The sequence below is a fragment of the Prionailurus bengalensis genome, chromosome C1 (assembly GCF_016509475.1).
Source record: "Prionailurus bengalensis isolate Pbe53 chromosome C1, Fcat_Pben_1.1_paternal_pri, whole genome shotgun sequence".
In the NCBI taxonomy this organism is placed as follows: Eukaryota; Metazoa; Chordata; class Mammalia; order Carnivora; family Felidae; genus Prionailurus; species Prionailurus bengalensis.
In genome coordinates this window covers 7,995,316-8,006,991 of record NC_057345.1, presented here as the reverse complement: position 1 = coordinate 8,006,991, position 11,676 = coordinate 7,995,316, and the positions used below count along the sequence as shown (strand labels likewise).

Sequence of the window (11,676 nt, the reverse complement as noted above, 5' to 3'; positions counted from 1 at the left end):
GGGGGAAATGAGAACAACGAAGACGGTGTGTTCAGCTTCTTCCGTGGCTAAAACGATTCCTTGTCCTTGGAAATTATCTTTATTAGTTTTGTCTTTGTGGCAATGGTTTTTGGTGCGTTTGTTTTCTAAAAAGATGGGGACCGTGAACAATAGTACTAGTTGAGGTCTTTCTAAAATGTCGTTCCTTGCAAAAGAAAGAGCTGGCAAAACCTGAACGTCAGTCCCCAGATGGGTTTTTGAAACTTGGCCGGGCCCTGAAACCACAAGTCCAGGACTCCTGAGCCACGGGATGGAGACCTGAACCTTGGGGATGTTTGGAGAACAGCTCTATTTCCATTCACTGGTGTGTCAAGCCATGGGGACAGCACGTGGATCCCCAAGGCCGTGGGAGGATGGGTAAGCCTGCGGAGGAAAGGCTCGGTGATTTGGAACCGCGGAGGACTGCGCCTGGGCTCTGGAGGAGTGAGGTTGCAGGGTCAGCGGGCTGGCGGCGGGGAGAGGATCTAGGAGGAGGGCTCTTCACTCAAGGAGGCATGCTGCTCTTTGTGGCACTTTGGTCAGCTTGCCATAAACATCTTCACCAAGTAATACCATGCGGTGGCCAAATTCATTCCCACTCATGGCCACAGCTGTCAGCCTGGCCGAACACAGTGCCTGAAACATGCCTCAGGTGCTAGCTGCTAAAAGTCTCCGGTGACAGACACACATACCTTTCCCACGGCGGTCCCCCTGAAGCTCCACCTTGGACAGTGGCCAGTCGCCCACCTCTGTCCTCTCCCCTCTCCCCTTTTTACATATTATCTACACTTTAACAGGTTGGGATAGTTGACCCGCTAGACAGTGACGCGTGACAACGGAATCTTAAATGCACGTTGGTCTGAATTCGGGGAAACATTTCATGCTATCCCTTGGTTGCCGCCATCCTGGTTTTCCCCACCTGCTTTGAATAACTGGGCTCCACAATATGGCCACTTCTGGCAGAACCACTGCGTTTCCTCCTCGTGATCTGAAGTCGAGTGGCATTTATGGGATGGATCATGGTCCTGTACATCTAGGGACTTTTCTGCCTGTATTTTATTCAGGGCCTTTGTCTTCTTTGAACTTGGAAGGTTTGAGCTACTGCTTATACACACCATCCCAGAGATCCCATTCCCTGTTGGTGTTGAGGCGGAGGCCGTGGTTTCCCGTCCTCTACAGGAGGCGATAAGATGTCATTTATGTTCCTTCTCTTGTGAGGAGACGCATGCTGGGAGCAGCTTTGTGCAGCTCACAGGGGGCATGGGATGGACTTGATCTTCCACTCCCCCCATCCCCTGACCTTGCAGTGCCCCAGGAATGCCAGGGCCCCGGTCTGGTCTCAGCTGTGAAGTCCCTGGAAGAAAGCCGCGACAGCTGACTACGAGGGGCCTGGACTAGGGCCCAGGCCGCCAGCATCAACTCAGCCTGTAACCCAGTGCTGCCAGCTCTAGTCTCATGGAGCTTACAGTCTGCCTCGGGACACAGAAGTAAACAAGCGATCAGAGCTCAGAGGTGCAAATGTCTTGACGGAGGTTGTACAGGCTGTGAGGCAAATGCCGTGACCCCAGTACGGGACTGAACGCAGGCAAGCCTGTGGCAACTGGACAGAGGGGTTGACCGAATCTTACCTGCTGTGCGACCCTCTACTGAATGACCTCGTGTCCTGAAACGGCTTTGCATGAGACGTCTCCTAGCAATTCTTTTATTGTCTTGGCTCACCTTCCCCGTAAAAGGAGCTTAAAGCCAACCAAGATACGTTGTTGCTGTAAGGCTTGAGGCTTGCACCAGCTGGTAAACACCAGCCTGTTACTCATCTGAGGTTACAGAGAACATGCTTCCCACCTCCGAGGGGAGGCCGCAAAACGTCAGTCAAAAGACATCCCTCTCATGCCACGGGTAGTTTTACACCAGCTTCAGCTCCCTTCCTTGGCGTGCAAAGAACTATGCGTGTAGAGCAATTAGCATGTAATATTTGGTAATTAGCATGCTTAATGTGATTCAGATAAGTTCCTTGACATTTTCCTAAAAACAGCACGTTCCCGCCCACCCCTTCAAAGAGCAAAGCCCAGTTTGTTTGAAAAAATAAAAAGACAAATTTAAAAAACTCGCGTGCCAGTCTTATTTGGTGCTGAATATACGTGGGTTGTCCTCTTCCGGGACATTGCTCGTAAATTTAGAAACTCGTTTGGAAAAAGACTCCTTATCCAGCAGCCAGCCACACGGCTCATGGGTCGGAGGAGAATCTGAGAGAAAATGGCTAGATCTCGCTTAAGTCAGGGAGCTAAGTCGGTCCTTTTCAAGTAAAACAACAACAACAACAGTGCGCCTGGCGACAAGCCACACTTTCCGTCCAACAAGGAGCCAAATTTGGGGACACGGCGAGAGCTACACTCTCCTGGTCCGCCCTGACGCAACAACGTAACTCTGCTCCTTGCAGTGTAGCCGCCCGCTCCCGCTTCTGCAGACCGAAGGCTCAGGCGGGCGGTCCGCTCGTCCCAGCGCTCGGAGGGTCCGCGCCCGGCCCGAGACGCCCGCTCCGGTCTCCCCTCCCGCGCCGGGGCGCCCCCTCGCTCCCTCCCTGCGGCCCCCGGCGCCTCCCGGACCCCGGAGAAGGGGCGGGGCCCGGGGGCCTGCACCGCCCGGCCAGCGCGGGGCCCGGGGACGGACGCGGACCAGACCCCCGCCGCCGGCCCGGCTCGCCCAGAGCCGGAACCCTCCCCGGTGCCTGGGCCCGTCCGCCCGGGCCCGTCCCCACGTGGCCCCTCGGAGCCGGCCGCACTACCCTGCTGCCGCCGACAGACAGAGCGACCAGCCACTGACACCGCGCTGAGGGCCGGCAGCCAATGAGCGCGCTCTGAGCGCCGGTGGGGGCGGTGCCTCCGGGCCGCCGCGCTCCCGTACCCGCGCCGCCATTGGCGAGTTTGGGTTACCCCCCCCCCCTGCCGGCAGGCCCCGCCCGCCGGCAGGGTTAGGTTGCCTCACGGGCGGCGGGCGGAGCTGGTCCCGTTGTGCTGCGGCTCCGCGCGGCCTGCAGTCCCGGGCCCGCGCCCCGCGCAGCCCGCCCGCCTGCCATGGAGCCCGGCCCCGACGGCCCCACCGCCTTCGGCCCCGCTGACATCCGCGAGGGCTGGTTCCGCGAGACGTGCAGCCTGTGGCCAGGCCAGGCCCTGTCGCTGCAGGTGGAGCAGCTGCTACACCACCAGCGCTCGCGGTACCAGGATATCCTTGTCTTCCGCAGGTACCACCGCCCACCCGGCCCCGCGCCACCGAGCGCCTGCGGCGGCCCTCAGCCCAGACCGCCCGCTGCCCGCTGCTCCGGAGCCAGCCGGGATTCCTCCTGCCCGAATCTCGGTCCCGACCACCCTTCTTCCTGCCCGACCCCTGCCTTGCGCCCTTTACTTCGCCCCCCGCCCCCGGCCGTCTCTCCCCCCGCCCCTCCCCATGCAAAACTGTCTGAAGTTCTAAAGAACTAGGCCCGTCCCCTCCCGCGGTCCCGTCCCCTGCCGCGATGCCCTCCCCACCCTGCTCCCCGTCTCCCTGGGCCGGGGGCCGCCGTTTGGGGCGGTCCTCTTCCGCGGGGAGGGAGTCGGAGTCTGCGCCGACCCCACGCGCCGAGCTCCACGTGTCAGTCCCGGACACGTCAGAGCCGGGACCCTGAGTCCACCCCCACCCCCCACCCGGCGGGCCTGCCTGCCCAGCTTCGCCACGTGTCATCCCCAGTACTCCCCCCTGGGACCCCCTGGCAGGTCGGGGGAGATCCTTCTCACCCAGGGCGAGTGGGGGCACATCGCCCCCACTGCAGGGGACCCAGGTCCCTAACTGTCACTCCTGCCTTCAGTAAGAGCTACGGCAACGTTCTGGTGTTGGACGGCGTCATCCAGTGCACAGAGAGGGATGAGTTCTCCTACCAGGAGATGATAGCCAACCTGCCCCTCTGCAGCCACCCCAACCCACGCAAGGTACCCCGGCTCTGCAAGGTTCAGCCCCCACACAGGAAGCCCACTGCTCAGTGTCCCGCAGAACAGTGCGGGAGGCCCCCACGCGCATGGATGTGCCCATGCTCGGCCCAGCTGCTTCCTAAATGGTTGTCAGAAAGTGTTAGCAAAGCACAAGGGGAGTAAGTTGGGTGGGGGTGGCGGCGGGCCCACTTCACAGGGTGGGGGCTGACACAGCCTCTGAGGAGCAAACCCTTCTCACTGAGGCCCGAAGCTTAAGAAGCAGCAGCCCTGGGAGGAGTTTCCAGGAAAAGGGGACGCCTCGTGCCAGGTTCCTGAGGCAGGACAGCGTTGCTGAGAGTAGCAGATGAAATAATAAGGTCTGTGCATCAGCGGGGTTGAGAAACCTACCCTGTTCAGATGGTTTTGCGTGAGTGTATCTGCCCCGTGCGGGCCCAGGCCGCTGAGTCCTGCTGGAGCCTGTTTGGTGAGGCTGATGCTCAGCTGATGCCCTGCTTCTGACTGTTCCTCCCGCTCCTAGGTGCTGATCATCGGGGGTGGGGACGGGGGTGTCCTGCGGGAGGTGTTGAAGCATTCCTCCGTGGAGTCCGTGGTCCAGTGTGAGATTGATGAGGTGAGTGTTGGGCTCTGGGGTCAAGTCCCAGCTCCGCCCTGGGACTTGGCTGTGTTCCCTTGGGCAAGTTGCTTAACCTTGCTCAGCCTCTTTCTTCGTTGGGAGGATTCAGTAGAAGATCTGGGTAGTAAAGGGCCTTGCACGTAATAAGTGTGCCTCAGTGCTGGCTCTTAGTAAGACTAAGCTGGTTTTCAAGTCAAGATCCAGGAGCGTTCCAACTACTCGTGCATGCGTTTACCCTTTACGCTCAGCTTGTTTTTAATGAGCATCTAGTACGCAGCAGCCATCGTCCTAGATGCTGGGGCACAGTGGTGAATGGACCCGTCCAGTCCCCACCCCCTTGGAGTCTGTCTTCCAGGGAGGAAGAGACTTAAGAGGGTGATCTGGTGAAGGCGTGGTGGGAGCCGGGGGTGAAAGGAAAAGGCAGGCTCAGAGCTCACGGGTGAAGGCTGGTCAGCGCAGGCCTCCCGAGGAGGTAGATTTCAGCTGAGGCTCGGATGGAAAACAGTTGGCCACGTGGAGGCAGGGGAAGGTCCTCCTGGAAGAGGTTGGACTCGCCTCCCTCTGAGATAGCAAGAAAGTCACTCAGAAGGGACAGTTTGGTCTGGGGACAGAGAACAGGGACAGTGGGATGTGGGCCGGGGAGCAGGGAGGAGCCATCCTGCCATGACTGAGAGGGAGGTACCAGAGTGCCCCCCATCTTACAGATGTGGAAGCCGGGTTTCCACAAAATGAATGGCTTGCCCAAGTGACCGGGCGATTAGAGGGACTGCTGGAGGGCCTCCAACCCCCACGGCAGAGCCCGGTCCCTCCTCCCTCCTCAGGACGTCATTCGGGTCTCTAAGAAGTTCCTGCCGGGCATGGCCGTGGGCTACTCCAGTTCCAAGTTGACCCTACACGTGGGTGATGGTTTTGAGTTCATGAAACAGAACGAGGATGCCTTCGATGTCATCATCACTGACTCCTCAGACCCCATGGGTAAGCGAGGGATGGGCCTTGGGCGCCCCTGGCAGCCACCGTCCAGAGGCGGGGGTCCCGCGTCTTCCCTGTCTTGGTTGCTACCTCCCCAACCCAGCCCTGGCCCAGCAGAGGCAGACCACGCTGTTGCCCAAAGTTCACAGGTTGGTTTCCTAGAGGAGGGTGGGGCTCTGGTCTTGGCCCACTGAGGCCTAAGTTTCTTCTCCAGCCTCTTCTCTGGTCTTAATAGGCCAGCATCAGGGCAGGGATCTAGTCTCAACCCAGGGCCCAGGGTGGAGAGTCCCCCAACAAAATGGCAATGAGAACCCCCCACCTCCCTGCCCAGGAATGGGACGAAAACGTGGAGCCCTCCTCAGGTGGACAGTGGGTCCTTGCGCTCCTCAAAAGCACTCTCTTCGTGGTTGGTTTCTGAATCCACAGACCTGGGCTGAAATCCCGGCCCTGCCCCCTTTGGCAGCTGTGAACGTGTAAAGGGGCAGTGGTGGTACTTGCCAGAGCCAGGCTCAGGAGGTCTCAGCCGGTGTCCCTTGTCCCCACCACTGCAGGCCCTGCGGAGAGTCTCTTCAAGGAATCCTATTACCAGCTCATGAAAACGGCTCTCAAGGATGATGGCGTCCTCTGCTGCCAGGGTGAGCAGGCCGGCGTCGGGGGCGGGGCGGGGTCCTCCAGTGTTGGGCGGCCCTGCCTGCCGGCGCTGATACTGCCCTGCTCTCTCCACAGGTGAGTGCCAGTGGCTGCACCTGGACCTCATCAAGGAGATGCGACAGTTCTGCAAGTCGCTCTTCCCTGTGGTGGCCTACGCTTACTGCAGTATCCCCACCTACCCCAGCGGCCAGATAGGCTTCATGCTGTGCAGCAAAAATCCGGTGAGCTGCGCTCCCTCCTGGGGCTAGGAGGGGGGCAGGTGGGCACGAAGGCGCTTCCCTGACGCCCCCGTCCCCCGTCCCCAGGGCACCGACTTCCGGAAGCCCGTGCAGCAGCTGACACGGAAGCAGGTTGAACAGATGCAGCTGAAATACTACAACTCCGACGTGCACCAGGCAGCCTTCGTCCTGCCCGAGTTTGCCCGCAAGGTGAGCCGCTGGCAGGACCGGGCAGGGGGGCCCGGGGCCTCCCGAGGGTCCGCCTGAGCCCCCACGTGACCCAGCACTCCCCTGACGAGGCCTTCTGTCCCCCCAGGCCCTGAATGACGTGAGCTGAGCCCAGATACCACCGCCCGTGCTGCCCAGGACCTCAGGCCAGGGAGCCTCCGGGGCGCCCGGGTGTGACAAGCCCTGGACAGGACCCCCCGACCCTGCCCCACCGGCGCGCCCACCAAGCAAGTGTTACAGGCCCCGGAATGCTGCCCAGCCTGCCCCGCTGGGCGGACTGTCTGTCTCTCTCAATGTGGCGTTCAGCCTCCAAGCCAATGGCAGCTGTGTATGGCACCTTCTCCGCCTTCTGTCACCCTCACTCACCAAACACGTGTATTTATAACAAAGTCTGAATCGTGTGTCCCCCGATCTTGAGTGGGCCCAGGCGGGCGCCACCTCAGCCACGGTTGGACACTCCTGTGTAGCAGGCTCCAAGGCGGCCCCAGTGTCGGGCCTCTAGGTGTCTGCCCCACACCCTCCCTGTGTAGCCTTGGACTGGCCCTCGACCTCAGGCACCGGGGGACACAGCAGTTTTCAAACTGGGCCCGCATCTGTCCTGTCCTGAGACACTACCTTAGTCATTCCTTCACTGAACCCCACAAGGACAGAGGTGACAGACCCCTGGGGCCGGGGCTGTGGGGCTGACAAGATCATGGCGGGGCCGCTCGGAGGCTTTGTCATCTCAGAAGAATTTGGGTCACTCACAGGCTTGTCAGGTGCCATCCTGGGGATCGGGGTGGGGATGCTGGAGATGACTCCAGGCAGCTGGCTGGGGCACGCTTGGGGTCCGGTTACTTGGGCCTGTGTAAGCACATCAGGTGCCCTAACGTGGCTCAGGATTCAGACTTAGGTTCCGATCCTGCCTGCCAACCCGTGAGTGTGCTGTGGTCAATTCCCAGAAGTTCCCCCGAGCATTGAGAGAGCTTGAGAAAACAGGTGTGGGTGGCTATACCAGGACTGTGGGCGCAGGACTGTCCCCTCTCCAAGGTGCTGAACCTCCATCCTCTGCCCCAGGCACCTTACCCTTCCTGATGACCTGCACTGTGAGGCTCTGCTGGTACGAGAGAAGCCACAACACGGTGCAGGTTCAGGGGGGAGGCCTCCAGCCCACCCCCATCTCAGGGTCTACAGGAAAGAGCCCTGCTCCTTGGAAAAGCCAACCTCACCAACCGCCTTCTCCGCCCTCGACAGAGGCACTGCCGGAGGATGAGTTGACCTGGAAGGGGACTTGGCAGGGCGGTGACAAGGGAGTGGCTCCAGCAGGGAGGAAGGATGCCAGAACACCCCCCTGACCTGCACCTACCCTGGGCAGCTACCCCAGACCCGACAGTTTCAGGGGCTTGGAACTGCAGTCATCACGGGGTTGGGGAGCAAGCCTCCAGCTGCACAGATAATTCCTTGAGCGGCCGCAGGCAGGTCACTTCCCTACTCTGGGCTCCACGCACCCCAACCCCACACCCTCACTGGACCCGGACCACCTTCTGACACCTGATCGCTAACTTTGCCAGAAACCCAGGCTTGGGGATGGGCGTTGTTCCCCCAGGTCTCCCCACTCCCAGGGGGGCCGGGTGGCATCACGACAAGTCTGGGCCGCAAGGCAGAGTGTCAGTTAAAAGAAGATGCTGTGGCCAATTACAAAGCCCTGACCCAACACAGGTCTTCGTTCCTTAAACCTTCACAGCTGCCTGTAAGGTACTGCGCCCAGGAGAGGCGGATGCTGCCCAGGGCCACACATCTAGTCAGCACACAATGGGGGGTACCAGGCACCTGGCCTTCTGAGAGCCACTCCACTCTGCCTGCCCCACATGCCTCTGCAGCTCAGCCCAGGCACCCTCGGGCCCCAGCAGGGACATCACCGGGCCTCTGCTCTCAGGGAGCCTCCTGCCCCGGCCCATCTTACCAGACTCCAGGAAGGTCTGTCCCCAGGTTAATCCGAGGGATGCTGCTGGTAGGGGCTCTGGACCTGGATCTGAATCTCAACCCTGCCTCCTGCTGGCTCTGTGGCTTTGAGCCACTCCGCTCCTGACTTGCTTACCCTGCCTGTAAAATGGGAGCATTCATAGCCCTTACCCATGACGGGCTTCGTTAAGGGGTGTAGGTGACGCAGTGCTTGCTGAGTAGGTGAGAATCAGGATCGCCTATCAGGGCAGAGAAAGAGGAGAGGAGGCCCCAAGGTGTAGAAAGAGGGAGGCCATCGGGAAACAAGAATGCCTCTCCTGGACGTTGAAGTTGTCCGCAGCGTAAATCCCTCCACTTACCCAACTTTTAATAAAGCCTCCTTGAAGGGGTGCACGTTAGTTAGGGACTAGCACTGGGCCCCATATCGAGGTGGGTGTGATGTAGACACAGACTAATGGACCAAAGCAGAGGGGGGCATTCAGTGCAGACGTGGCCTGAGCCCCGAGGCCCCAGAAATGCCGGAGAGGGCCACAAACAGGCCCCCTCTGTGGCATGGCAGATAAAGACGTTTTGGGGTTTTGTTTTTTGGTTTGTTGTTTTTGGTTTGTTTTTGTTTGAGTTTTGGGTTTTTTGGTTTTTTTTAAGCTCTATGCCCAACCCGGGGCTTGAACTCGTGACCCTGAGATCAAGAGTCACATGCTCTACTGACTGAGCCGGCCAGGCACCCCGTAGCTTTGAAGTTTACTTATTTATCGAAACTAGCCCTGCTCCGGTGTAAGGATTCCAGTAGGTGGACCATTCGGAAGGAAAATAGCGGGCCTCCTCGGCCACTGCACTTCTCCCAGAGGCAGCCACGTGTACCTCTTCAGCCGAGGCTTCTGGTCTTTGCCTTCACATCTGGAGCATCCTGGAGCCTCTCAGCGTGGCAGCTTCAGTCATAATCTGTTGACTTTCCACTAGGGAAGCTGAGGATTTTGTTCTTCCCTGACCCAGCCACACTGTCAACAACTAAACGATCATCTTGGTCGGGGCCACATTCAGCACGGGTGCCAGTACAGCTCTATAAACGTCACTCTCGGCTGGGACAGGAGACCAACTTCATCTGCACCCCTCACTTCCCCTGGGGGTGTTTCACATCTGCTTAAATTTCTTTTAAGTTTATTTTGAGAGAGAGAGAGAGAGTGTGTGTGTGTGTTCTCACATTAGCAGGGGAGGGGCAGAAAGGGAGAGGGAGAGAGAGTATCCCACGCAGGCTCCACGCTGTCCGTGAAGAGCCCTGTGCAGGGCTTGAACTCACAAATTGCGAGACCGTGACCTGAGCTGAAATCAAGAGCTGACGCTTAACAGACTGAGCCACCCAGGCGCCCCTCACATTGTCTTAATTTTTAATAAATTCATCGCCAGTTCAGCCCCGAACTTTTTACCAAATCTTGAAAGCTCTTTTTAAGATCTTTGGACTCAATATACTTCATGAGGGTCTGGACAGAATGCTAACCAGTTTTTTGCTATGAGACCCTAGTAACTGCCCCATTATAATTTATAGTTCATTCATGATTATGTTTAATAGAATGTTCAGTAACAGGAAATATTAACATACCTAATATGCATTTGTTCATTATGATTTATACCGGAAAGTACATAGCACTCTTTTAAGAAACAGTAACTACTGAAAAAGTAGGGGTTTTTTGTTAACGTATATTTATTTTTGAGAGAGAGACACACACATAGAGTGTGAGTGGGGGAGGGGAGGAGAGAAAGGGAGACACAGAATCTCAAGCAGGCTCCAGGCTCCCAGCTGTCAACACAGAGCCTAATGAGGGGCTTGAACTCATGAACCGTGAGATCGTGACCTGAGCCAAAGCCGGATGCTTAACCGACTGAGCCACCCAGGCGCCCCTGAAAAAAAGCTTTAATGTTTAGACTCAACAAGTGTTCTGACTACCCCTGAGCCTTGGACCACCCCTGGTGGAACTCCCTATCAGAAGTCTTGTCTCCTGGACCTCATGCCTTCCTGATTCATGGTTTACTCCCTGGTATTGGTGGAGCATATTCCCTAGTAACTTTCTGAGAAAGGGGACAGGGGATGCTTGAAAAATCTGACACACATGAAATGTCCCTGTTCCACTGCTTGACTGATGGGCACAGAATTTGGATAGGTATAGAATTCTATGTTGGAAATCATCTCCCTTTAGCATTTTGAGATTTGCTCTTTTCCATTTTTATGGATTATCTCTTGTGTTGAAAAGTACCTCAGAGGTGGCAGATTGAAATGCTTTTCTGCAGGTCAGGAATTTGGGAGTGGCTTAGCTAGCTGGTGCAGTCTAGACTCCTCCGTAAGTTTGCGGCAAAGCCGTCGGCCAGTCACCTGGCCTTAACTGGAACCGGAGGATCAACCTCCAAGACGGGTCCCTCACCATCTTGGTGATTTGATGGGTGACCAGCAAATTACGCCAGTGGTTGCTAGGAGGCCTCAGTTCCTCCCCCATGTGGCCCCCAGAGGGATACCGAGTGGCCTCACAACATGGCAGCTGGCCTCCCCCAGAGCAACTGATCCCAAAAAGAGCCAGACAGAAGTTGCAGCGTCCCTTAGGGCCTGGCCACAGAGTAACAGACATCTCAGCTGTATCGTACCCCCAAGCTTTAGTCTGGCAGAGGACTGTGCAGAGCCCGACGCGGGGCTCGCTCTCATGACACTGGAGTCATGACCTGCGCTGAAATCAAGAGTCGGGCACTCAACCGACTGAGCCCCCCAGGCATCCCGGGATTGGCTAGCTTCTTAACGCTTCCAGAAGGACTCAGTGCCGCCAATCCCCAAGCCGATTTCCCCTTCCGTTGCCGATTTAGAGTTGCTTTCTAGAGGGTTATTTTCACCTGTCCATTACCCCAGCTTCCAAAACGGGAACGCTGCCTCCTCTCCCATAGCCTCCGTCCTCATACATTCATGTGTTTTTAAAAATTCTCTTTCCCAGGGCGCCTGGGTGGCTCAGCCAGTTGAGCGTCTGACTTCAGCTCAAGTCACGATCTCACCATTAGTGCGTCTGAGCCCCACATTGGGCTGCTCTCTGCTGTCCCTGTGGAG

General features: G+C 57.9%; 1 protein-coding gene across 1 annotated transcript; it reads left to right on the top strand.

Annotated features, from left to right (window-relative positions):
- The first annotated feature begins 2,974 nt into the window (after window positions 1-2,974).
- SRM (spermidine synthase) lies at window positions 2,975-7,052 on the top strand. Its single transcript, XM_043573738.1, has 8 exons — window positions 2,975-3,256; window positions 3,857-3,977; window positions 4,495-4,587; window positions 5,412-5,565; window positions 6,111-6,194; window positions 6,286-6,431; window positions 6,516-6,638; window positions 6,745-7,052. Exons 1-8 carry the CDS (start codon window positions 3,090-3,092, stop codon window positions 6,763-6,765), a joined length of 909 nt encoding a protein of 302 aa, XP_043429673.1. The 5' UTR covers window positions 2,975-3,089; the 3' UTR covers window positions 6,766-7,052.
- The last annotated feature ends 4,624 nt before the right edge of the window (window positions 7,053-11,676 follow it).

Bases quoted from the DNA above. Each gene is read 5' to 3' on its own strand.
- SRM (XM_043573738.1), top strand. From the start codon at position 3,090: ATGGAGCCCGGCCCCGACGGCCCCACCGCCTTCGGCCCCGCTGACATC. The intron at 5,566-6,110 runs GTAAGCGAGGGA...CCACCACTGCAG, and splicing joins TGACTCCTCAGACCCCATGG to GCCCTGCGGAGAGTCTCTTC. The intron at 6,195-6,285 runs GTGAGCAGGCCG...CTCTCTCCACAG, and splicing joins TGGCGTCCTCTGCTGCCAGG to GTGAGTGCCAGTGGCTGCAC.